Genomic DNA, 27,796 nt, shown 5'->3' with positions numbered 1-27,796 from the left:
TGTACTGTAGTGTCCGGTCATCTCCTTTCCCAGCCCACCCCTGTCTCCCCGCCTTCCCCTGGGCCTTTCGGCCCCCCCCCCCCCCTTCTTTCCCCCCACCCCGCAATCCTTCACTTCCTCACTCTCTCCTCCAGCGCCCTGAGCTCCCCTTCCACCTGTGGGGGCAAGTCCGCCCCCACCTGCTGTGTGAAGTACGCGCGGAGCTCCTGGGTCTCCTTCTCCCAGAATGCCTTGGGCAGGTTAAAGAGGGCGCCCATGTCCACCTTGGCGCTGAGGCCACGCACGTCGATGGCGTCCGCCGTGGGCACCCAGCCCACCATGCTCTTCTGCGCCGCCTCGTCCTCGGTCTGCCGGCCGCAGCGGCGGAAGATCCACTCCAGCACGCGCGCGTTCTCGCCAAAGCCCGGCCACAGGAAGGCGCCCGACTGCGGGTCCTTGCGGAACCAGTTGACGTGGAAGATCTTGGGCAGCTGCGTGGGGCCCGGCCGGGTCTCCATGCTCAGCCAGTGGGCCAGGTAGTCCCCGAAGTTGTAGCCGAAGAAGGGCCGCATGGCGAAGGGGTCGTGCATGATGACCTTGCCTGGGGGGGGGGAGAGAGAGGAAGAGATGAAGGAAGAGAGAAAAAGAGGGAAAGGGGGAGGAAAAGAGAGAAAGAAGGAGGGAGGGAAGAATGATGGGGAAAGAGAGAGGGAGAGGGAAAAACAGAAGAGAGAAGGGAGGGAGACAGGAAGAAAGAGAACAGAGAGAGGAGGGAGATAAAGAGATGGAGAGATAGAGGGGGACAATAAGTGGAGGGAGAGAGAGGGGAGAGAGGTAGAAATAGAGAGGGAACAAGAAAGAGACAGAGAAGGGGGAAAAGAGAGAAAGAAGCAGGGGAAAAGGAAGAGAGTGAGAGAGAGTTACAGAGGCATCAACACAGGCTCCCTGCCCCAAAATACCCAAATCCCACTCTCTCCTGATTGACTCTGTTTCCATTAGACACAAAGGAGTCACCTCTCGCAGCCATATGGAAAGAGCAGTGTGACAACCTCAACCTGCGTGGAAACTCAAGCGTCACTTTCCAAAACTGCACTCAGCTGCACAACTCCGCACACCTTTATGTGCAGTGAATGTGACTGAAACACAGCAAGTGTGGGGAGGCGGTTTGATATCCAGTTCTTGAAGGCAGCTGGTGGGACACTTCTGTGTATTTAACATGGTGTGTTCCAGTAAATATGCTTCCGCAATACCTTTTGCTTACAGTCAATGATGCTCCATTTCAATTAAACAAATACTCAATTACATTCCATTACATTATTGGCATTTAGCAGATGCTCTTACCCAGAGCGACTTACATCAGTTACAATGTTATCCATTTATATAGCTAGATATTTACTGAGGCAATTTGGGGTCAAGTACCGTGCCCAAGAGTACGACAGCAGGGCCCCAGCAGGGAATCGAACTGGCAACCTTTTGGTCATGAGTCCTGCTCCTCCACCACTATGCTACACTGCCGCCCCAATTGTTTTGTGAGTAAAACAAAAATAAGCTGTGGGAGTTGCTGGAAAACGGCCGCCACCACGTAGATACACAAAAACACGAGTGCCCTGCCCTCTATCACCGTCCTGTGCGCCGTGGCCCATGCGCCGTGGCCCGTGCCCTGTTTGGCCTCCCCCCCCCCCCCCATACCTTTGTGTTCCGCGGCAGCGGTGGACTCAGACCTCATGGCCGCCCCCACGAAAACTCCATGGCGCCAGTTAAAGGACTCGTACACCAGAGGGACTCCTGGGAACACAAGCACACCTCCTTAAGCGTGGGAGACTCTTATGAAGGAGACGTTCACAATATAACCATGGTTTCACCATGCCATAATTGTCAAAGAAAAAAAAATACAGCAATATTATCCTTGGCAGAGCCTGAGGCCTTGGGCGAAGGCCAAATGATAAAGAAACACAGTTTATCACAGGACAATAATGCAATGAGATATCCAATGACCCGAGATAGCCCTTACTGTTCAAGAATACTTCACAGAGCACTGGATTAACCCAGAGATGGAAATTTATATTTATACTCAAGTCACTTATTACTGTAGATAAAAGTTAATCATGGCTGTTAATAATAATACATTACCACTTCACAGAGCACTGTATGAACCCATAGATGAAATTTTATATTTATACCAAAGTCACTTATTACTTTAGATAAAAGGTAACAACATGATCTTTCAATACTTTCATGTTATTGCACCAGTAATTTAACTTGTAACAAAACAGAGGATCTTTATAGTATGCGGTTTAGCAGTTCTCAATAGGGCAAGCAATCCAGATGATTTAAAGATTAGTGTATTTCCAAAGCACTTCTGCTGAGTATGACACCCTCAAACAAAACCACGCAAGACCACAGCTCTTGGGCGATTACACAGGAACTATAACCTCCTAAGAGAAGGTAGTGATTGGGGAACGGTAAATGACTCAGACGTGGATGGATAAGCACTTCTGCTGCATGAATGTACCATATCAATGCTTCATTGCAGAATGAGTGCTGAGCAGCGGGGTACCCACCCTCCGGCCTTCTACCACCGAAGATGATGGCGTCGATGGGCACGCCCTCCTCGCTCTCCCACAGGGGGTCGATGATGGGGCACTGAGACGCCGGGGCGCAGAACCTGGAGTTGGGGTGGGCGCAGGGGGTGGGGTCTCCTGATGACCGAAAAGAGAGGGCGAGGGAGTGGAAGAGACAAGGGTTACGGAGACGGCACATGAAAGAGAGAAAGGGAGAGTGAGAAAGAGTGAGAAAGACTGAGAGAGAGGGACTGGAAGCGACAAGGGATACAGAAAGGGCACATGAAAGAGAGAGAGAGAGAGAGGGAGTGTGAGAGAGAGGGAGTGGAAGAGACAAGAGTGAGAGACAGGGCACAAAAGATGGGGCGAGAGATGGAGAGGGCGCACAAAAGATATGTAGGGTTAAGGAGAAAGAGGAGTGAAAGAGAAAGAGAATAGGCAGAAGAGAGAGACAGGGGTGGAGTGCAAAAGAAGGTCACAGCAGTGAGCAAGATGGAATTAGTTATAGAATGACACCTCCCAAAACTGAAAAACAAAATACCACAATTCATGACACTGCCCAACTGTGAAAAAATTAAATCGTCTTAAGAGAGGAGGAGGAAATGGTGATGAAAGCAGCACAATATGTGCCTGCTGCAAGGCAAGGGACACTCCATTAATTTTCAAATCTTCCTGTTCTGTTAAGTAAGGAAGGAGCCTTGTTGTTATTGTTCTTGCTAACAATGTTAGTACTGCAGTGATTTGTCTTTTACTGTAATTCTTATCTATTATCATTACTCCTTATTTTCTACGTCATTCTTTATATAAAGGCTTTAGTAACACAGAAATTCTCTGTTGTGCTGATAAAGTTAATTTAAATAGAAAGTTCAGTTGAACTGAAATGAAACAGAGAGACACAGTGAGGGAGAGACGATGGGGAAGAAAGCAAAACACAGGGTGGAGGTTACACTTGAAGAGTACAGTGATAATGTCCACTGCGTGTGAAATCGACTGCACGGTACTGTTAGCGGTCACCGATACATCACACACATAAGCTTTTCTATTTTGTTTCTTTGATTGGGCACGTGCAGCTGACATCATCATGCATCATGCATTACCTTTCAGGTAAGCATTAAAAAGGTAAGCCGTTGACAGGAAGAGGTGGAGACAAAAGCCATGGCGGTAAAGCTTGAAGTTGGAGACAACTGTGACAAGCAGATCAATCTAGCTCGTTCTGCTGGTTTTGATTTGGAGGGTGGGAATTGTAGTTTTTGTGTCGCCAGCAGACCAGCAGTCAGGTTTTGTTGGGACTACAACAATCTAGGTTGTTTTGTATACGATGTTCGTTTTCCACTCTGGTTGACAGCGTTTGTTTGGCTGTACAATGACCTCAGATGGTAGGTCATTGTGTTGACTCTGTGTAAGCTGTCTTGCATTTTGGAATCGCACCTCCCTCACCAGTTCCCTGAAGCCCATTGGTTTTTTGCCTCCCCTGCTACCAGCCTTGACTATGGGTTGTGCTCCTACCTTTATTTTTGTTTTCGCTTTTCCCTCACATTACATTCATGGACACCACCCAGGGAGTTGAACTGTCCCATCTATAGCATTGTCACTCAACTGGACGTCAAACAACCGCCCACCGCCCAGGTTCTGCTAGCTGTTGGATCACTCGCAGACAGAGGTGGCCTGAGAGCAGAACCCGAGAGTCTCCCATTTGGGAGGTCTGCCTCGTGCCAGATTTTGGGTTTGTCCGTTTCACACATAACACCCACTTAAGTTATGAGCTATCTTCCCTTACAACCATCGTGGTTTTATTTTTAGCCAGCTAGGCTAGGTTCCAACACTACAAAGCTGCACTTGAAAAGCTACCTAGCTGTGTATCCTTTTATTTCAGCATTATGGGGACATTTCTATTCTCTCTCATTTCTCCATCTCTTTCTATAGAAAAAGATACAGGCCTCAATACCACAACGGCGGTGGCTAGGCCAAAATAAAAACAATAAAGCATATTTTAGCTTCTTTGTGCTGACATTTTCACAACTTGACTGAATTTATAGCTGTACAGGAACTACTTTTACATTTGAAAGTTTGTGTTGGGTGGGGCGTGACTGAAGAATCAAAGGCAGTAGTTTTTCAGTCCACTTCATAATGAATGAGCATTCTAGCTGTCAGACGCCAGGAGAGCTAAGGAATCCTGCTTTAGCAGCAATGAGTCTTTACTGAATTGTTATTGTATTGGTGTTGGTGCATTGTATTGGACCTTGTTTAGTGTTTCCGTGTATTGTGTTGGTGTTGGTTTAGTGTGTCCGAGTATTGCACTGGTGTTGGTTTAGTGTTTCCCTGTATTGCGTTGGTGTTGGTTTAGTGTTTCTGTGTATTGCACTGGTGTTGGTTTAGTGTTTCCATGTATTGTGTTGGTGTTGGTTTAGTGTGTCAGTGTATTGTGTTGGTGGTGGTTTAGTGTTTACCTAGTTTCCATGATTTCCCGTGCCAGTCTGTGAGCGTGACACCAGGAGGAGGGGGTTCTAGCCCCTCCCACCACACCCCGCCATCACTCGTCTCCCCGACATTGGTGAAGACGGTGTTTTTCGAGATGGTCGCCATGGCGTGGGGGTTGGTCTTCATCGAGGTCCCAGGGGCCACGCCGAAAAAGCCGTTCTCAGGGTTGATGGCCCTGAGTCTTCCTGGAAGGGACAGAAAGGGATGTCACCTCAGATCCATGCCACTGGGCAGGACAACCCCTGCGAGAGCTTCCCTCAATTTTCCCTAAAACTGAAGAAGCCCACAAAAGACATGAATCTAGGGCAGTGGACGAAAGGACAGGCCTTTCCTCTGGGTTTCATTCGCTAATAAAGGCTAAAGGCACAAGAGGGGCCCATCATGAGTGCACATAAAGCGTCACGCTCTTCTTTCAGCTTCTCTCCACACTGCTGCTGCTCCTGGCCAGATCTCCCAACATGCCCCTCTCACCCTGACTGTCGAACTTCATCCAGGCGATGTCGTCGCCGACGCACTCCACCGTCCATCCGGGCAGCGCGGGCTTCATCATGGCCAGGTTGGTCTTGCCGCAGGCGCTGGGGAACGCTGCCGCCACATACCGCTTCACGCCCTGAGGGTTGGTAATGCCCAGGATCTGACCGGCAGGGGGAGGGAGGGCGGTTTAGGAAGCAGCCGCACACACAGACAAAACGGAAACAAACAGACACATATACACAGGAACAAAAACACATACACACTCAGACAAACGCAGACAAATAGAGACAAGCACAGACCAACACAGTCAAACACAGACAAACACACACAAATACAAACAAATACAGACACAAACAGAGACACAGATACAGACACAGATGCAAAGGCACTCGCAGGCTCATACACACCGACACACAGGCTAGCCAAAACAGCATAAAAAACCATTAGCTTCCGATACAGGCTAGTGTGTACTTTGTATAACTTTGCCATAAAGGCCTACCAAATCACTGTCAAAATGAGTGGTAGCCAAAAAAATGACTAACGCAGCCAACCCCATGAGCAGAGAGAAGAGTGGGCGCAGTACACTGTACACAGTATGCTGCCGTGTAAGGGTCCCTCAAACCAAAGATTTATGACGTCAGCAACACCCTGCAGCCTGGAAAACCTTCCGAGTGAACATCCTCAATCTAAACATGGAACACACTTCATGCCTGAATAGGGGACCTGAATGAGGGGACCGTACTATCACCGAGTCATGAATGCCTTCAGAGGGGCACTGTTCCCAGCGAGAGCGGTGAGGAGAGGAGGCGCCCTGCGCTGACGGGCGTTTGGTGACCAGACCGATGGCAGCGCTCACCAGCATGTGCTCGGCCAGCCAGCCCTCGTCCTTGGCGATGCGGGAGGCGATCCTCAGGGCGAAGCACTTCTTGCCCAGCAGCGAGTTTCCGCCGTAACCGCTACCGAACGACAAGATCTGCCTGGAGTCCGGGAGGTGGGAGATCAGAACCTTCTCTGGGTTACAGGGCCAGGAGCTGATCAGGGGAGCTGGGAGAGGGAGGGAAAGAGGGAGGGGGAGAGAGAGATAAGGACATAGGGAGATAGGGTAGATAGGGAGAGTGGGTGATAGGGACATAGTGGAAGAGAGGGTGGAAAAGAACACAGGGAGGGAGAGAGAGGAAGAGAGACAGAGAGGGAGAAAGGGAGAGATGCAGTGGAAGAGAAGGGATAAGGACAGGGGGAAAGGGGGATCAGGACACAGAGAGGGAAAGGAGGAGAGAGGGACAGGGACAAAGGGAGGGGGAGAGGGGAAAGACAGAAAGAGGGAGGGATATTATGGCGGAAAGAAAGGGTGATGGTAGGATGGGGTGAGGAGGGTTGAGAGGAACAAACTCAGGTATTTGAAAAAGACTATTTAAACCCTCCTAACAACCCCCACAAAACTGTTTTTATTTAAATGACTTCATTGGTGTCCATGTGCCATCCACATTAGTCCCACCAGGAAGAATCACCGTGACAACGAGGACAGAGGACGCAGTGAAGGCTCTGAGGGACAGGTGTACCTTTGAGGGGCAGGGGCCGTCCTAGCGAGTGCTGGCAGCGCACAAACTCCGCCCCCTCGGCCAGCTTCTCCATGACGGCGGTGCCGGTGCGGGTCATGATGCCCATGCTGGCCACCACGTAGGGCGAGTCCGTCACCTGTACCCCGAACTTGGCTAGGGAGGAGCCAACGGGCCCCATGCTGAAGGGAATCACATACATCTTCCGGCCTGCGGAGGGAGGGGAAGGGGGTGAGTTTTTCTGTTTGCTTCCTATCCCTGCTCCTGGCTCCTGTCCAGGGCTGTAGCCCAAGCGTCTCATCCCGATTTCTAGTCCTGCTACCCCGCTGCCTTGCCCATCAAAGCCAACTGCGTTCCAAGAACCGGACATCCTAGGAGACATTTTTATAATCACTCTGCTGTTAATTATTACTGTCTATCAATCTTAAATGTCTTAAAGTATATTGTATAACTTGTTAACTATCTGCCTAGTGCTGGCCAGAAGCAGATGGGCTCCCCCTCTGAGCCGGGTTCTGCTCAAGGTTTCTTCCTGCTCACAGGGGGTCTCAGGCCTGGTAACAATGTAAAGCTACTTTGTGACAACTTGTGTTGTAAAAAGCGCTATACAAATAAAAATTAATTGAATTGAATTGAATTGAGTGACTTCATCATGCTTACTGTTTAATTTAATCGGGGTGTGAATAAGGCTGGAGAGCACTGTAAGTGATGATGAATGCGTGTTTGGACAGAGCGAGCAGAGTAACGACAAACTAAAGCACCTCTACCGCCATGAGACAGATGGACACACAGGCACTGACAGGCACAGACAGACAGACAGGCTGGCAGAGAGGTGGACAGACAGAAAGACACATGTGAGGGCTGACAGAGAGACAGACAGCTGTGAGGACACTCAGACAGACATACAGGCATGAGGGCAGGCAGAGACAGACAAACAGACAGGCAGACAGATTAGACCCACCTGCCATGCAGCCAGGGAAGCGGTCCTCCCGGGCCTTCTGGAAGTCGCTCTCACTCATCCAGCTCCCTAGCTGGCTCTTGGCCCCCCCCGGTCGGGATGGGGATGGTGTCCCTCTGCCGCTTCGTCACGATCACCGTCTTACTCTCCACGCGGGCCACATCCTTAGGGTCTGTACGCGCCAGCCAGCTGCAGGCAGGGCGGAGAGAGAAAGAGAGACGGGGGAGAGAGAGAGAGAGAGAGAGAAACAGGGAGAGAGAGAGAGAGAGGGAGAGAGAGAGAGAGAGAGAGAGAGAGAGAGAAACAGGGAGAGAGAGAGAGAGAGAGAAAGAGAAATTCAGATAAAGAGAGAGGGGGACAGAGAGGGAGACAGAGAGGGGGAGAGAGAGAGAGGGAGAAGGAGAGGGATAGAGGGAGAGAGAGAAGGAGAAGTAGACGGAGAAGGAGAGAGAGAAGGAGAGAGGGAGCATAACGGATAGGGAGAGGGAGGGAGATGGCGAGAGAGACAGAGAGGGAGAGATAAGAGGGAAAATTGAGGTCATCAGGAAGGCAATACCAGTAAACAGCAGGATTCCAGTCCTTTATCAGTAAACAGACTGGCTCCCTACCAAACATTTCCAACACACAGTGAGAAGTTAATGAAAGCTTATATGATGCAACACAGTAAGCCACTAAGAGCGGATTCACTGACAGCCAACAGAGGGATGGGAAACCGCAGAACATCGGCCATTCCGCTTACTGAGGGAATGTGATAAAACTAACAAAGCAATGTAACAAAAGCAGTGGTTAAACTAACAGCAGCAGCAGCACAGTGACCACTAGAGGTCCTCAGGCAGTGATTCTCGGGAATAAGACTGGTGGCTGAACGGGTTATCCAGGTCCTGCCAGTTTACGCAGAGTGTCACACGTGGCACCTGGAAGGTGCGAGGTGGAACTCTGTCACCGTCACCGGGGGAAAATGGCAACTGTAGACGCCTGTGACAAACGTGGCAGGAAGCCGGAGGGCAGACGGCCCCGGGGAGGTGGCTCCGTGATGCAGTGACGCTCTCCAGTTCTGGTATTTTGTGACGTGGTGACACAGTGGCGCTCACCAGTTGTGGTATTTCGTGACGCGGTGACTCACCAGTTCTGGTACTTCCTGAGCCGCTTGACCATGCCGTCCCGCTCCAGGCCGGCCAGGATGTCGGCCGTCTCCTCGGCCGTCCCCGTCACCACGTGCACCTCGGCCGGCTTGCACTCCGCCACCGCCCCCGAGACGAAATCCGCCACCGCCGGGGGGAGGGAGGGCAGGGAGGCGAGCGAACGCACCCCCACCGCGGCCCCCAGACCACTCCGTCTGACCGGGGACAGAAAGAGTGGGAGGGGTTAGGGCTAACGGGCCATTTAAAGAGTGCAACTGTTACTTCTCTCGACAGAAGCTACACTTGTTCAGTATGGGGATTTAGAACAGTATGTGGGCAAACACAACTAACAGGATACTAGAAAACATTGTTAGTCTGGTGACAGGTGAAGACTGTCTATGTGTTCTAGAACATATGCTGCAGTTCTAGGAGTTCTAAAACAGTACGTGTCAGGTTCCAGAATGTTGTGGACATGCTGTATGTATGGCATGAAACTTTGAAAGGTCAATCACACAGTATGTTGACAAATTTAGGATTTTATTCATATTCATAATTACAGAAACAAGCATGTCATACACATTTAAAGTGACAGTATAAGGATTCCAAATATTCATGAATTCATTCTAGGTCAGTTATAATAATGTCAGATAAATCTGATTTAAAATCTGTGCTGAAATAAATGTTATACTAATAATTTAGTTTACTTTAAACTCTCAGACATTTGCTGGGACACGTGGCACAAACAATTCCTTAAGATGGCACAGACGCAATCCCTGAGACCCCAGTTTTAGTACAACCGAGAACGAGTTATCCAGTTGTTGCCAGTTAAGGTACACAGACAATTCTTCCTGGAATGTGTGAGGTGTAGCGCTGCCGCTGCCACCTGGACTAAATCACACCTGTACCGGAAGTGTGACAAATTCGACAGGAATAGAAGGAAGCCACCGTTTGCCAGGGAAACAGCCCTGAGCAACAGCTCATGGCTAAGAGCTGGTGATTCCTAGAGAGCAGCCCCAGGGCGGCCGCTTCCGAATTTCAAACGCTCCCTTCTAGCAGAAACTTCCATGAACCCTGGAACCTGTCCTATTATATCTTAGCACCAGAGTCCTCCTGTCATTTCCACGCAGGCAGGTAGCTGTTTAAATAAGCAAGTTACTGCTATATCCATCCTCACAAACTCAGCTGTGGGTTTGGACCGCTCAGCAGCTAAACTGTATCTGAACTGGAAAGACCGTTCCTGATCTACATAATTAGGTTACAGTTGTTGTTGGAATTGTTTGGTTCTGTTGATATCACTTAATGTTTCTAACTAACTAAATAAACACTGTTTAATAATGCATGCCCAACCTTGCTTCTGCAGGTCATCTCGGTAGACAGGAAATGGCTTCCCAACTGACACTCTTGGTTAATTAAAGATTAAATAAAATATGTGTATTCCTTATCTGAGGAGGTATAGGCTTTGATCTCTGTGTGACACAGGACAGTGCTATGACCAAATCAAAGGCCCTTGAGATCAAAGCCTGGCTTTTACAGCTATGGGATTAGCTGACAGATCTGGACTGGTTCAGTGACCTTACAGACATTGAGATGTGAACAGGCCTATATGTTAGATATGCATTAGATATATGAACAATGTTAAATGGGACATCTCTGTGGAGGCATTTCAGAGAAGAAACAACTTTCAACAAACCAGCCATCACGGAGACCAAATCAGACTTCTGCACTAAAACGAACACACACACACACACACACACACACACACACACACACACACACACACACACACACACACACACACACACACACACACACAGGCTGTGAATTTACACAAAGGTGGTACTTACTGACAGAACATTAACTTTTGCTTGTGACATTCGTGGGTCAGGTGTTTGAGTCTGACAGTGTACTAACATTTGTTCGAAACGTGAAAATGATGGAAAACTTCTGAAGAGCGCCTTTTTAACATTGCACGACTCAGCATCCCGACGATCCCACACACTAGCGTTGTTCAGTCAGAAGAAACCCAGGGAAAACAGCTGGTTGGACATCCCAAGCATTTGTAGATCAGCCTTTGAAAGGCCGCTGACTTGTGTACATCTGAAAGAAAGCTCTTCCTTGGGCTTCGCTTTCAGACAATTATTCACTGTTTACCGGCATAAAACATACGCTAACTAGGCACACACCTGCAATGCTAACTATAAGCCGAGCTGTACCCCTCTGAGGGAGAACGAGGCGGCGCTCAATGCTCTCTGCCACAAATGGCTCGTGAGGAGGGCATGCTCCTTATGCAAACAGACCACCGGAATGCAGGGAGAGCCGACCTCTTCACCTCAAGGTCAGAGTTCAAACCTCAGAGTGTGACGAGGCTGCCTCACCCCTGCTTTGGTTCACGTCACTCTGGACAACACCCCAGGGCACAAACATTAAAAAAAAAACCCACACCACACAAACCTGAAGTGCATCATTCAAGGAATTGAGGGGGGAGGTACTATCTTTTGTTTGATAAAAACTGTACCATGGTTTATCTTTGATTTGCATCTTTTTATTATTGTGTATAAACTGATCAATTTTCATCTTATTTTTACTGCCATTCATACTGGCCTTCATTCCTTGTAAAGTAACACATAGTCTGTGTAAATGTAAATATAAATGTAGTCTACTGCTGTCATAAGCTACTATTTGTCCTAGATAAGGATACGTGCAGGCCTCGTTTTCTTAACAGCTGGCATGTTTGGAGGAGGATTAAGGGGGAGGAGTTAGGGAAACCAGACCTCTGATATACCAACAAAAACCCAACAGATGTGGAAACTGCCAAGTCAATACAATATGCTCCTCCTACACCTGAATGTGGCCAATGGGAACAAGGCACAAGAAAATCCCCTCAACCCCCAACTTACAGGCCTCTGGTTCTTCTGTGAGAAAACGACCCTGAAATGGTTTAACTGGACACAAGCTGAATACGTTTAGTTTATTTTTGTATACACCGTGAATTTTCCCATAAAATTAAAAATGAAGGTAAAGTTCCAAATGTATGTACATGTTCAATAATAAGCTTACAATAAGTAGCTGCCCCTCTCCTTTTTATGTCAAATTCTTATTAAATTACACATTCGGAACATATTTACAGAATGTTCAAAGCCATGGAGATAAGGATATGAGTAAAGTGAAAACAAAACACAGCAAAACACAAAAAAACAGACCCAAAACTAAGATGGTGTTATCCACGCCAGCATCATTGACCATGTCCACCGCACACTCACAGTCACTTCGTTTCCACCTCACGCTTTAATAGTGTTGATTTAAATACATTTTCAGAGTCCACATTACACTCTACTTTAATCCGAACAACCAAATGCTTGTGTGAAGCCGAGGACAAAGCTGGTAGTGCAAAGCTGAATCCAGCGGCCATTGAAACTGGCACGCAGCCAAAAACATCTCATGCCTAACTTCAGGAAATGGGTTATAAGAGGGATATTTTAGGGTTAGAAGGCTTGCTGCTCACGCAACAGTGAGTCTTACGTTATGGTTCCCACTTGAACGGAAGATTTTGGATTGCTGTGCTGTAAGGTATTTCTGTGGTTTCATGCATGCTATCCCAGTAATGCTTTGGACGTAAGAGAGCCGTGCAAACCCAGGACACGCTCAGTGAGACTCAGCGCTTCGATGCTACTCAGCATTAACGCAACATTCACCCAGCCTGACATGATGCAACATTACCTTTTTATTACATTACACTTGGCTGCTTAGCAGGCACTCTCATCCAGAGTGAATTACTTAGGTTACAATTTTATCCATGTATTCAATTGCGTATTCAAATCCATAAAGCTCAATATTTACTGAGCCAATTCCAGGCTAAATACCTCGTTCAAGGGTACAACAGCAGTGCCACTGCTGCATTAAAGTGGTGTAGTGGTAATGAGTAAGGCTCTTAACCGAAAGGTTGCCAGATCGATTCTCCGCTGGGGCACTGCTGTTGTACCCTTGGCCAAGGTACTTAACCCAAAATTTCCTCTGTGGTATAAATGGATAAAATTTTGTAACCTACGTAAATCTTTCTGGATAAGAGCATCTGCTAAATCACAGTAATGTAATGTAATATAGTGGAGTGTAATACCATGAACCAGGCCTCAGCACCAGTGTGATACTCACACACCCGGCCGTGACATTTCACAGCGCGAGCCACACTGATTCTGAGACCCTCGGAGCCACGCGTGAGCTGAGCGGACGTGTGGCACGTCAGGAGAGAGGGGTGACCTTTCACCCACTGTCTAGCCGACGTTGAAAACAGCGCACTGCCAGGAGAGGACAAAGGTCCGGGAGTTCGGGCGAGTTCGCCCCCCTCTCTCTCCTGATGTCGCATTCAGGGGACGAGCGTGTTGGGGGTGCGTCACGTCAGCACTCAGGAGACCGGGGCGAAAGGTCCACGCCTTCCGCGCACGCGCCCTCTCTGTCCCGCCTCTGCCTCCGGTCGAAACCGTTGTTTTTACCCCTCTTTGTTTTTACCCTACTGATATTTCTGAAACTTTACCCTCTTTCACATCTTCTCTTCACTCACAGGATTCAAACTGGCTTTACCAGCCTGGCAGGAGTTAGGCAGCATCCACTACGTGTTTCAAGGCATGAACATTACAGATCATCACAGATCAACCTTCCCCCTTACAGAGTAAAGCCTGACAGTGTATATAAGGAGCATAGTAAATGAACAAAAACTGTCGTATAATTAACCTACAATATATCATATAAAAGTGTGGGATAATCATAAGGAGAAGGGCTTGTAACTGAATGGTTGCTGGTTCAACACCCCCCCCCCTTGGGTCACTGCTGCTGTACCCTTAGGCAAGGGTAACCCACATTTGCCTCAATAAATATCTGGCTGTATAAATGAATAAAATTGTAACCTATGTAGGTCACTTTAGATAGGAGTATCCACTAAGTGACAATAACGTATTGTAATAATAATGAAATGATATAAAATTATGACAGAAGCACTCAAACAGTCAGTAATTGAGACCCTTCCCCCAGTCCGTTCCCACTGCGAACGTGCGTCACACACTTAAAATGTGTTTGCATTTAACTCCCCTCTGTACATTGTGCCATTCTGATGCGTCCAGCACGTCTCCCTATGCACTGTTACCGCGGTGCCCGTCCACACCAGCGCATGCACTTCCCACACGAGGAGGAGGGGTGGGGGTCGCAGCCCAGGTTACATGGTGTGGGAATGCAATGCTGAGAAGGTGTCAGATGAGGGCAGGGAGAGCACAGATAACCCTGGAGGAGCCTCCACTGTCTGTCTGTCTCTCTCTCTCTCTCTCTCTCTCTCTCCCAGTTCCTGCAGAACTTTGCTCTCTATCCTGTTTTTCTGAATAACGCACTGGGGTTAGAGGCACACCCCTGGAGATGGACCAATCGCTGTGCACCACCGCCACTCACTCCCACCGGGGGCCTGCCTCCCTACTCCCAATGTTCTTTGCTAATTAGTGAACCCATCTACCTCACGTAGCTAGGAGAGAATATGTTAATTAATATGTAGGGACATATATCGACAGTAACCACAAGCACAGACAACACCGGACACTAACATTTGCATGCTAAGGATGGATGACTATGTGCACAAATGTGAATGCACACGCACTACACATGCAAAGAATTATTTTCAGAAAACTGTCCACTAGATAACCAGTCAGTAGGTTGTACTATATGCAGCACATAGAGGACACTGGCAGCAGAATACATAAAAACAAATTGTTTTCAGTGACATCCCTCTGGCGCACCCAGACAAAAGGCAGAAAGTTAATCGAAAAGGGAAAGAGTGCTTCTGTGGTGCACTCAAAATAGGCTAACCATGTATTGGGAAGATGAACAATTTGTGCGTGCATATTTTTAAGTCTCATTTTTCATTATTTTAAGAGCATGTAATTTAAGAGTAAACACAAGAGGCAAAAGGCAGGGGGGAAGGTAAGCTAATCAATACACTAATCTTCCTCAGTCCTCAGTCTCCTGGGCTTTGTATTCTCCAAATGACTATTTCCAGTCAAGAAACTGGCAAAAAATGGCAACTCCTGCACAGACTGCTGGACTGACATGCCCTTCAGGTCTATGTTCACTGCCACCAGCCACAATCCCCCCCCAACACCAAAAACGCATGTGGTGGTGACAGTGTCTGAATCAGCAAAGCTAGCCAGCCAGCGCACAGTGGAGATGGCTGATCCCCTGGTCTGTAATTCGAGACCCACCGTCTGGGAAAACCTGTGACACAGGACCATGGGTGAGGATGGAGCAGGAGTAGGAGAGGGGACCCTGAAGGAGGGAATGGGCAGAATGGAGTCACAGGAAGACAATGGAGGAGGAAGAGTGTGAGGGGGGGAGGAGGCAAAGGGAGATAGGGTAGAGACAGAGAGGGAGAGAGGTGGGGGAGGGAGGTATGCAAAGACAGGCAGGGTCAGGCAGCCCAACCTGCAACACTAAAAGCATGTTACATCATCATTCTCAGACTCTGATCGAAAGAAAACGCTGAGTTAGCCTCAAACCACCGTGGTCAGGGGCAGAACTCTTAATGAATTTCGTTTTGCAGTCACTTTCGACTAAATCACACTTAGTTACATCACTGTTTTGAATATATAATCCGTCGCTGTAGATTAGATAGCACTAAATGCGCGGAAAGCATTAACGCCACCAAGAACGATAGCTTGTTAGCAGAATCGTCTCATTCAATAACACCGCGAAACTACTCAAACGACTCAGATATAAATAAACATACCAATAGACATGTTGCCACCGCAAATAAGCCTTGGGGTCTTATTCAAAGTAATTTTGATAATTTTGATAAAACTTGATAAGGTTTCATCACTTAATACTTCATATTTGGCGCATGCCTAAATTTGACACATGATGATTGTGAAATTTATAAATTTACCAGTTGCCCTCTGGGCTCCAGCGGAATCTTCCCGGGGTTGCAAGGCATGTCACCGCATGATAATCGCCAGAACCTCGTGTCTTGAATGACACTGCAGAATTCACGCAATGCACGCAATTTCGGGTCACTTCCCGCGAGCCGGTTCCATGCTGTTTTCAACACAATCGTGTAGCCTACGATCCAGCCATTCGCTACGACACTATGCACTTCAGTTTAAAACATTACTCTAGTCTGACAAAGTGATACAACATAAATATTACTAGTAACTATCACGTGATCTTTAATGTCACCTGAATACTGACGTTTTTAGCTTCATTCAAAAGATAAGGTCCCGTGCATTCACAATCGTTTTCGCTGATGAGCATTAATCGGAGACAGACATGATTAACACGTCAAACTAATTGTCTCCTTGCAAAACACTGCTATAGCCAAAGTCCACCTCGCAGTGCAAACCTAAAACAAGAACGTCTTTACCGAGAGCACGTCGCGATCTGTCGGTACTGGCTGTTGTGAAAATTGTCGCCGGGAGGACGCATCCGGGTCGCCCTTTCAGCGCTCTCCCATTCATTCTACATTGCATTATGTGACTGTTCCTGCGAACCCTTTTTCATACATACTTACAAGCAAAATGACTACAAGATCCTAGCTAATCCTAACTAGTCATACGCAGAACACTAAATTTGGTTTTAAACTTAAAAAAGACCAATAATGCGATTCTTTCCCCAGGGCTTTTCGTGACTGCTGCAGACACCTAACAACACATATTGCAGCAAATATACTTTAGCTAGTTAGGTAGTTTAACGTTAATGATACGGTTACACACGCCCTCGAGACTGTCCAAACACTGTACAGAGTACACTCCGTACACGTACGCATTATACACACTATAGCTAACCAGCTGTACCAACCCCAGTTCAAGCAACATTATACTTTGTGCACAATTACACACTGCATGATGTGAACAAGTTACCCAGCAAGCGAGCCAAGTTATCTGAATGACTGAAGGAAATATTTGACTACTTACCTTCTTAAAACTCCCATAAAAAGGCAAGACATCTTGATCTCTTTCAATGAGTGGAGATTAAAACTAATTCTGTCTTCTGGTAAGTTTTAAAAGGAAGTGATCAACTGTCACATTAGATAATCAAATCAAAATTTTTCACAACGCTCACGTGTAAAAAAAAGTCTGATTCAATAAACCGTGCAGTTAAGTTGCATATGTAGCTAGCTAATGATCTTATTTGTGTTGAACATATAGTTCTACACGGCTAACTAATATATATTTAAAAGTTCTTCGGTGTAAAAATTAGTCGCTGTTTGAATGTGCACATTGACAACTGTTCATCATCTAGCTATCGCTAGCTAACAGAGAGATACGTTTGCATCCGTTCAGCAAACACTGCCTTGACTTCCAGCCGGAGAACTTGTAGCTACTTCTCTGAATTAGCTACGGGTAATCATGCTAAGCTAGCAAACAGTACGATTTTTTTTTAAAAGCAGCCGAAATTACTCCTCCATCCCTGCGGCTTCCCTGACCCCGCTCGCTCTCGCCGCCCGACTCTTTATAACACGCAGCCCGAACTTTGACACTGTCTTTTGACTCGCATGCGGACAGAATGTAGTTCCTGTATCCATGGAAGGGAGGGTTGCTCTCTGCTTTCAACTCTGCAAAAGCTTTTTCTTCCAGTGAGGAAGAATCGTGGGTTGGTTGGGGGGGGGGGGGTGGGGGGGGGTGGTTTAAAGTGGTCTAAAGAAACCAGCCATGGCCTAATTAGCAAATTATTAATTACACCTCAGCGATGTCGCTAGCTATCTAAGCACCCTGACTGCGGAAGGATACAACGATGTGTAGCTAAGTTACCTCTGGGCGCTACTTCGGTCAGCCTCCCGGTATTGTGGAGGAATATTCAGTTTCTGTGTGCTGGGGGGGGGGGGGGGGGTGTCAGTTCGAATGGGTAATGACCGACCATTTACACAGTCCCCAATTTGCGTCAATATTTCGAAACATTAGAAACGATAGACCCAGCTGTGCCCTTGGGATAGTAGCTAGCTACTACTGATATATTTTACACAGGCAGAGATGTGCGAGGCTACATAGGGCAAAAACAAGGAAGTGAAAGTAACTAAGAATAAAAATGCTTTCTCCTTCGGCGAAAATGTGCAACTGCAGGTTTAAATAAAGCCGGGTCTCCCTTATCGTTTGTGTAGTTTCATTCATTCGTGAAATCACATATTGCGAAGAGCTAACATTTCCAACATAAATTTCCTTTAAATTGTGTGTTGGACCTGTTCTGGGAAAGAATTTTATCATACATAGGTAGTGACTTAAGTGAATTAACTTAGCCAACTGTATGCGTGGATAACACGTCACACATACACTATGCATATAACCCTGCCTGCAGGTGGCTGCTGTACAAATTTGTAATGTGATCATGTTGGCAGGGAAATGTCAGATCTGTTTGAAGCATAATAGCTCTGAAGATGGGAGGCTGGTGACAGGTCTGTTGTGATTCCACCATCACTTTGAATCAACAGACTTGCTGACAGATGTCATCCCGAGTGAACTTTCACATAAGAAGTTAAATTGTGCAGGCCCATTCCAGGTAGCCCTGCACTTGCCTTTAAATCTCTTGCTGGCCCAGTTGGTCATTGTTTGTCCTGTCTACAGGTCTGTCACAATGATATGTAATCAGGTCCTTTCACAGGAGACAGACTTGAGTGATTATATCATGGGATATCACTGATAAAGTTGCTGTTTTCTTTTAGACATCAGACACACTCAAAATGAAGTCCATTTCCATATTTCCAGTTCCTCTGGGCTTGTAGCCCAAAGATTGGCAGCTCACCTCCCAGATGGGACACTGCTGTTCATTCCAGAATAAAGGCGTGAATCTCTCTGTAATCTTTAACAACTCAGTCAATGTATATATCTGGGTATGTTGGTAGAGGATACATTCACAAAGTGCTTAGCTCAGAACTCAATGCATTGTTTATATATCAGTGTGATAGAAATTAAAAACATCAGAGCATTCAAAGTGAGGTATGTCTAATGCAGCTGCATGATCAAAAAGCTTTGTACAAGAAATACTGTTTTTTTGAGGGCTTGGAGGCAATACTAATTTTGTTTGCTAAACTTTTGTTTCCTTCTATTTATTTATTTTTAATTCAAATGAATGCAAACACAAAGCATTTTACTAGTCTGTTTTAAATAATGCCATTGGAAAAAGGTCTTTGACATAAACTCTTAACAGTAAAGCAGCATCTCAGCATCCTGATGTCTTGTATATAATGCTCTCCATATTTATTTCAACCTCTGACTAAATAAGAACAAAACACATGGCATAAAAATGTACAATGTAGATTTTTCCTGCTTAAAATATTACAGATTGACACAGTTTAATATTAATATCCATAAACCTAATCTTATTGTTGACCAATGATGGATTGTAATCCAGAAAACATGAGGGTCATATTTATTCACACCTTTAAGTACTCTTTAAAAGAGTACTTAAAAAGCAACATCAGCATTCCGTTTTCTGGATGTTCAATGGAAATTTCTGGAAAAACACAAAGGCATCCAAAGGCTTCCTCTTTCCCTGTTATATGAAAAGACAGAAAAGAGCAGATTAATCCATTCAGTCAGAGGAGTATGCATTGTCACGATTAAGGTCAGAGAGCTCTCTGAAGATTACAAGTACATGGTCACTGACCTCTACAAGTTGGAAAACAGCTATGAAGGAGTTCACAAAAAGCTAAATATAGCCCTTCCCACTATAATGTCCTTTATTAAGAAATTGGAAGCTACTGATACAATGGCAACCCTGCATAACTATCTCGCCACTATGGGTTGTGAGACAAGTGGTTCTGAAGGTAGCTATGAACCCTGACTAAAAGTTGGAGATCAGCTAAACAAACTGCCTCTTCCACCACAAAGCGCCAAATTCTTATGGTGAGACAAAACCAGAGCTGAGTTTTGGGTTAAATGCTCATCAGCATCATTTTTGGCATATAAAGGTGACAGAGAACCCACACCCACTGTGAAATACAGCAGGAGTCTGTAACATTTTGGGTTTGCTTTGCATCACCTGGTCCTGGAGCTGTTTTCAGTCATGAACTCTGATACACAGTTTGATATAGGTATATGGACATAGAGAGACAGGTATAAATATAGATATAAATCTCACATTAATATGTGCTGTTAGGGGCACAGTACTGATGAATACAGTCCAAAATGCACAGATGGTAGAAGGGTTTTGGTGACTGACTGCACTCGTGTGTCTGTGTTTGTAGGTAGCCTGGAGTACAGCATTCCCCATTAAGGAGCCCTGCTTCCGACAGCAAAAGGGGCCCTAAAAGCATGACTTTCGCATTAAGCTAATTAGGTGCGGGATCGCGGCTCATCATCCCCTCCCACGTGTCCCCCATCACAAACACAGAGTCCTGAGTGTGCTCAGGCCCAACAGGGAGGGGTGCTAAGTGCTCCGGTGTGCCGAGCACGAGTGGCTGCTGGGACGATTCTGGAAAAAAGGGCTCTGTTCTGCCTAATGACGCCCACACAGTCACTGAGGAAGTGTATTAGCGGCGCATGTGGTCCTCGCTTGGAGCCAGATCAAACACAGGTCAAAATATACCGGAATCGAGGTCACGACGGAAGGTCAGGGAAGGGCAGCATTTGCTGTTACTCTCATGATCTCTCACTGTTAATTAAGCTTGTGAATGAGTAGATCCAAATGATAATCTAAAAACTCATCAACCGTTGAGTCTGGGTTTAGATACAACCACTTCATACATTTCCTGCTTCAAGAGATGTCAGTTTATCCCATTATTGTTCAAATTGTCATCAACATGATAAAACACTATTGTGGGGCACTCAAAGCATTGCATGCTCAACACATATGTCACAAAAGACTACAGTAGCTCATGAGGAACAAACAGTTGTCATGAATTGTAACTCTAGCATCAAAGACAATCCTGCTGTCCCTTCCTTTTTGATCTTTTCAGTGTCTCCATATTTCATTGGGTCTTCCTGCTTGTGCCAAGGCTTGCACACATTATTCCAAACACATTTTTCATTGACTAGTCTGTTCTTAGTATGTTTAATGGTCTTCATGTCAGATGAAAGAAGGGCAAGATAATATAGTCCAAAAAACCCTAGCAGCAGTATAAAACTGTTTGTGCCTTAAAGCAATAGTTTTGTTGAAAATGGGTGTAGATGTCTGCCAAAGGAAAAGGCTAAAATGTTTACGAAACAGGTCCTCCCACACAATGATAATTGTTTCCACTTTTAGCATATGGCAAGCCATGCAATGCTTTAGAGGCCTGTCTATTTTAGAAGAGACAAACTACAGTTGTTAGTAACTAATTAGTGAGTTCATTCACCATGTTCTGTGTGTGTGTCTGGGGGAGTACGAAGGCAGACACAGAATGGAAAGGAGCCAATGAGAGAGGAGGGAATGAATGAAAGACAGTGAGGGAGGAGAGAAAGACAAGGAAAAGGGAGGGGAGAGAGAGAAAAATACTGTGAGAGAGGTCTGTACATTGCATTACCAGGGAAGCAAGCCCATGAGAGAGGGAGAGAAAGATTGAAAGACAGTGAGGGAGGAGAGAGAGAGATAAGGAAAAGGAAAAAGGGAGAGAGCTTAATAGAGAGAGGCCAGTACATTACAGAAAACAGGAGGAGGGAGAGAGAGAAGGAAAATGAGAGAGGCAAGTACATCACACTGTGAGTTCAACTTCAGTCCAGAGTTCAGTGATTAGAATAAAGCTAAGGTCAGCATCCTTATTCACGTGTGACAAACACACACTGTGAAACATATTCACAAAAATCTATATGGGCAAGCCCATATGCGCCTGCGACAACAGTGAATACTGGTTTCAGTCAACAAGCACATGCACTGCTTTACCTTTGTTACCTTGTGTTCAGAGTCCAAACAGTGACCCAGGGATTAGGTGGAGTCTTATCAAGAGAGAAGTCTTAAAGACCGGATTGTACAGGTGTTTTCACAAGAGAAAATGGTGTAGAAAAGCCAGCCCTGAAAATGGGCAAAATATGGTAGTGCACAGGCGTTCAAAGACTAACAATTTGTCTTTTACATGTGTTCACATCATTGAAGAACAACAAAAATGTAAGGTTTGTAAGTGCTTACTGGGATGTTGGTGACTGAGTTTTATTTAAGTCAGTTTATTATCTACAGTGGCATAACAATCTTATAATTACATGGTATATATAATTTAATATATACTTGCCTATTTTTAAGAACATACTCAGCCTCCTTCTCCTTTTTCCTCCCTCTCTTTCTTTCTCTCTCTCTCTGTCATAATTATGGGACACAGTCCACACACACACACACACACACACACACACACACACACACACACACACATACAGGCACATGTACACACAAGTGCACACACACACACACATACACATACAGGTATGCATGCATACACATACACACACACACAAACACACATACAGTCACACGTAGTCAGAGGCATACACACACGTACACATGCAGAACAGACGTCAAAAAAAAAAAAAAGTTGCTCAAATTCCAGGGACGGTGAACCATTTCATTGGAACTGCTGGTTATGTGTCATTAATTAACCTGACACAAACACACAGTCAGCCTTCCTGTGCTGGAGTTGGAGTTCTGTAAAGTGTGTACTTCACTCCATAAATTGTAGCCCTTATTAACTCCTGTTAGTTCACTCATTTTCCCTCACGTCTCTGCCCGAGACCTCCACACCTCCTCTGTGTCTCTATCTTCCCCTCAAATGAAGACCTTTGGTCACTGATTGTCGCAAACTGGCAGACGCTAAACAGCAGGAGCTAAGCTCACGTTTTCACTAGCTGTGACCGTTAATATTAAACAAAGGCAGGTACTGGCATTGCCTCATAATTCTATCAAGGTGCATAAAAACAAGTACAATGGTAAGGACAAAAAGTTCAGCAACACTTGGGAACAATGATTAATTACTTTGTTATTGCTTTTTCCCTTGTGTGCTGTTTTCGGAATTGGCAATTGTACTTTAGGCTTGTGTCACTGTGACAACCTCACACAGTGCACTGCAGCAGAGTCGGTGCTCATTGGAGGATAGGCACTACTCCACTAATGCTATCTGTGCAACTTACAGGCCCCTAACAAATGGCAGGGTGCCTGAGAGCAGCGGGACGAGGAAACCTTCACCAAACAATCAACCCCTATCCCTGGCAGAATGAAGCCAATTTATTACACTGTTGTCCCCGGGCGTTGTTGGAAAGTGACATAGTCGGTTCTGAACCCATGCTGTAGGGCTCAGCCCCTGTTCAGTTGATACCTTTCGACTCAAACTTGGTTATTGCTGTTAACAGTGAAAATATTTTTTTAGGATTTGACTTTCCATTGTCCTCTAAGACTTGCTGAAATTATGTACCCCTTCTTAATATGGCTTGACCTGGCTCCTTGACCATCATGGATTCTGCGCATAATTTAAACGGAAAGGGAGGTTTTGCAGAGAAGAGAAAACACAGTTTCTCCTGATAGAGGACATCATGAATCCATGTCTTGGAAGCTTTGGGGTTCATGACTGCCAAACTAACACACTGTGCATACCACTTCTAAATACCTCTTTCATTTGCCTGTTTATTCATTGATAAAATGCTTGATGGCCACAGAATTGGCTATGAAGCTAAATTGCATCATGGTCTCTGGGCAGCTAACAGGAACAACAGCAAACAAGCATTTGCATTCCTCATGTGAACCTGAACACCTTGTCTATGTAGAAGGACTGTGGCTGACTCAAAGAGAAAATTAACTTTACTCCTTTCCTAAATGCTCCATATACAATACTGAAAAATCTGTGTCTGTTTTTGCATGATATTTGTGTCTGCTGTGTTAAAATAGTGATCAAAATCTCCCTCTCCCAAACTGAATTCAAGGGCCTGAGAATTTTTTGTGAAGTCACATTATCTCAAAATGTTCTTCTCCCACAATGCACATACACACATACTAAATGTGGTTCCTGAAGAGATTTTAAAAACACTGTGATCATTCGAAAGAGAACATATTTAATGTAATTAGTAATGTTAACAAGATAATGTAAACATTGGTAAAGAAGGACTTTGTAAGTCTGAATAAGAGCACCAGCTGAATGATGAATATGCAAATGTAATGTTCAGATTCATCAGACTGTAATGGAAGATGTTCATATCATCCTTGGGGACAGAATCTACAGCAGAAAGGGATCCTTTCCAAATGCATTGACTGCTTCCAGCTGATTATTTGCTTCCTTCACATACAGAAAGTTGATTGATGAGCTCATGTCGACTAAAAGACGTCTGTTCTTTTTGGCGGGCACCACAAAGAGGCCTTGTTCACCAGGACTAATCCCTTGATTTTGGCATACAAAGTCCCTTTCACACTACTGACTGTCCCATCCCATCTTTCACACTGCTGCTCAAAGCAAGGGCTGGTCTGGGACCATGACTGGAGAAGGCAACACCCAGAGGATATTATATGAAATACTGGGTGGAAAAAAGGACTCTAAAAATGTGGTCTTCTCAGTCCGCCTCTGAAATGACAGGCAATTTTGGTGTCCCCTTATCAGCAAGGTTTGTTAAAAAAGAGTTAAATGTTATACGGGGTAACACTATTATCAAATTTCAGGTCAAATTTAGGTTCACGTTGCAGACCACACCAAAGAAGGCCTCCATATGTGGAGTAAATTCATGTAATTGCATGAAACGATCCACAATGAACTTGTCTTCAACTTTGCTCTGAGTCAGCATTGAATGGGGTCTAGGCAAGGATTTGTAGTGAGCTTCTTGATTCTAGTAATTTATGTAAGTTGCTGTGAATAAGAGTGTCCCCTGGCTAAATGACGTAAAATTCTACGGAAACAGGACACCTCCGAAGCTGTTCAGCATCTAAGGTTCCACAGACCCGCATGAAGTTCTTTTGTGTAGGAAATTAAATTTTCTAGGTCTCTATTATTGCTCTACTATTGCCGTCCACTGACTTGATAGGTTCTTTTTTGACTAGTGCTGTGTGATGTGTATACCAGTAAGTGAAAATGGATCCCAAAGACAACTTAATGAATGCTTTTGTAACCTTACATGCCCTCATTAAGTGCAAACATTTTATGCTCCATCAGTCTGATATAGCTAGAATTTAAAGTGCTTTGTCATCGTTGCGCAGTTCTATCATTGTATTCCGTTTGGAATGAGGAGGAAAGGTTACTCAATATTTTTTACATTCCAGTTACCTGCCTACTGATCTTTTTTTACTCCAATGGCTTCGCCTTCAAACTGCCACATATGACAATGCATGGGGTCAATTAAGCAAATTACTCTCCGCCCAAAATAAGTCTTCGAGAAACTAAATAAGCAGATCTCCCTCCGTGACGCAATCAACATACTCAAATATTTTGCCCGTAAGACGTGTTACGCAATCAAAACTTTGACCCACCTGTTAAGTCACAAATAGCAAACAAGTCAATTGCAATGCTCAACCGCTGTGCTGCTGTTGTTGACATTTCAAACTGTCTACCGACGTTGCTGTTTTGTATTAGAGGGTATATTGGTCGAGCTCCTGTAGAATCTCTCTACTTGCCTCAGCACGTAGCCTAGTTGTACGCGTCCTCTGAAATGTAGGGTACAATTCTACCACCTAGTGGACAGTTGTGGAACTATAGGTTGATAGTCGGTCATTGTTCCCTTTTAAAGACACATAAGACTTCACACCTGTAGATAATAATAATAATACTTCACATGGATATAATCTAATTTATTAAATCTTCCATAACAGATACAAAAATTTCACAAGATACCTTCTATATAAAAACCTGTTGAAATAATGTCTTATTGTGCATCACACAGTGGCTTACCACCGCAGTCAAATCTTGAAACGCTGCCTTTCTTAGATCTCAGTTCTCTTTCTCCTGTATTACCCACTTCACCCAGACAGATCCAGTGTAGTGTCTGACTTCCCTTTTGAATGCAACTATCATTACTACACTGAATGTTGAACAGATTGAAACATTTGCACCTCTAGCAAGATTTTTCCAGACTGGGAAGACCTTTTCAATCTTTCAATCATAACCCTGAATCAGAAAAGCGTGAAACCACCGCTCCTGTGTAGCTCAGGGCTTGTGTCTCTGATCTGACATCGCTTTGTCATCAAGGGAGTTTCATGTGAATGGCTTGGTGGTGGAGCAGCGTAAGAGCCTTGATTCATACATTTTGTGATGGTGCTGGGATATATTCATGAGTCACAGAGTCTGATGGACTGATGATATGTGTGAACAGTTTGAGTGCCTATTGCCACAGCCTGGCACCACTTGTAAGGATATAAGCCACCTAGAGCATCTCTACAACAGGGGCAGAAGAGGCTTATCCTCCATAAAGCCTTCTAAGACACCCCATTAAGACTGGACTGGCAATAGTACACCAAGAGGCCATGACTGTGGCCTGGACAGAACCATGCGCCTGGATCTCCACAGCGCTCCTTAGGGTGAGAGCCTTCTCGACAAAAGCTTGAGCTGAATTTGCTGAGATCTGAGGAACATCATCCTCATTACAGGGCCAAATTGCCACAGCCTGTGGTCCCAGAAACAAGCACTGCTTTTCACAAGTGACTCTTCGTGGCAACATTATACCCTAATGCTTTTGGCAGTCTCGTGTTAGCTAGATAGCCCTTGCTTCCTCCATGGTAATGGTAGCGAGGCGAGGAGGACTGGGAAAACCATACGACTCCACTAGCTTGCTTAAGTGGCTGTTAAGATGATTAAAAAACGATGAGACCGCTGCAGAGTGGCGGTGCACCTCAGTGTTTGAAGAAATTGGTGGCCCACTTTGGGATTCTGCTATGGTTCTATCTGTACATGCACTCATGCAGGGATAAAAGATCAAGCAGCATTCCAAAGGAAAAGAAGTACAATTTCCTAGCATTCCATGCAGTTTTGTGTCACTCTCTGAACAAATGTACAGCAAAGTTTCGGCCGCTGTGAGTCGACCAAACCTGCAGCGGCAAGGGGTGCCCAAGGTTGGGCCGAAACACGAATCCACGCCCCTCCTAACCTCCCAGAGGCATTTCGAGAGTAGCCCTTTGGGTAAAGCGGGATGTCCGAGGTTGACCTACCCATCCTGCCCTTCCTGGATGATCCCTACACATTCATTGTTATTGCTAACAGTTTCATCTCACTTTTTGAAGCGGGAAGTTGGTATATAAATCCCTGCTCTGCTAGGCATGGTGAAAGAACTGTTAGTACCCAGAGTGGCGATCTTGGCAGACAGCACGGCTCACAGAGACCCATCATTCACTGACAGAGAATCCTGCAAGCGGGAGAAACACTCAGCACCCCACCCCACTCCCCACGAATTCTGCCTGTGAGGGTCAGAGCAGCTACAGGCCGCACCAAAACCAGCACTGCTGGCTGTGCTGATGATGATCCTGAGGTTAACAGCCTTAACTCCTTAAGGCTCCATTATGAGCATCTTAAATAGGCATGAGGCCTTGCTCTGTTAGCACTTTACTAGAATAGGCTATGTGGGTTGGCGAATATGGAGCATATATATGCTAGTTTTGGAAAGTCCAAACATTTTTTGTGTCTGTTTTTAAGATTTTCTATTTGTAGGCCAGTCAACATAATTTCCCTGTTAAGGATAGTAAAGATTTACTTGGCTTGACTATTGTCCAGCTGCCTTCATCATTTGCTTAAGCACACTGCAATCCACCCCAGGATAATCCCGCTACTGTGCTGCACCCAAGCATGACAAC

At 45.6% G+C, this 27,796-nt stretch overlaps 1 protein-coding gene across 1 annotated transcript; it reads right to left on the bottom strand.

Annotated features, from left to right (window-relative positions):
* Positions 1 to 92: 92 nt before the first annotated feature.
* pck2 (phosphoenolpyruvate carboxykinase 2 (mitochondrial)) lies at positions 93 to 17,351 on the bottom strand. Its single transcript, XM_036519082.1, is given in 11 exon segments — positions 93 to 580; positions 1,669 to 1,764; positions 2,541 to 2,678; positions 4,988 to 5,203; positions 5,490 to 5,652; positions 6,349 to 6,536; positions 7,052 to 7,258; positions 8,007 to 8,094; positions 8,096 to 8,192; positions 9,127 to 9,339; positions 17,062 to 17,351. Coding segments are annotated over 11 exon segments (1,908 nt in total). The 5' UTR covers positions 17,094 to 17,351; the 3' UTR covers positions 93 to 110.
* Between the last annotated feature and the right edge of the window lie 10,445 nt (positions 17,352 to 27,796).

The sequence above is a fragment of the Megalops cyprinoides genome, chromosome 24 (genome assembly GCF_013368585.1).
Source record: "Megalops cyprinoides isolate fMegCyp1 chromosome 24, fMegCyp1.pri, whole genome shotgun sequence".
NCBI lineage: Eukaryota > Metazoa > Chordata > Actinopteri > Elopiformes > Megalopidae > Megalops > Megalops cyprinoides.
Note: the sequence above shows the minus strand (reverse complement) of the source record. Positions and strands in the feature narration are given on the sequence as shown.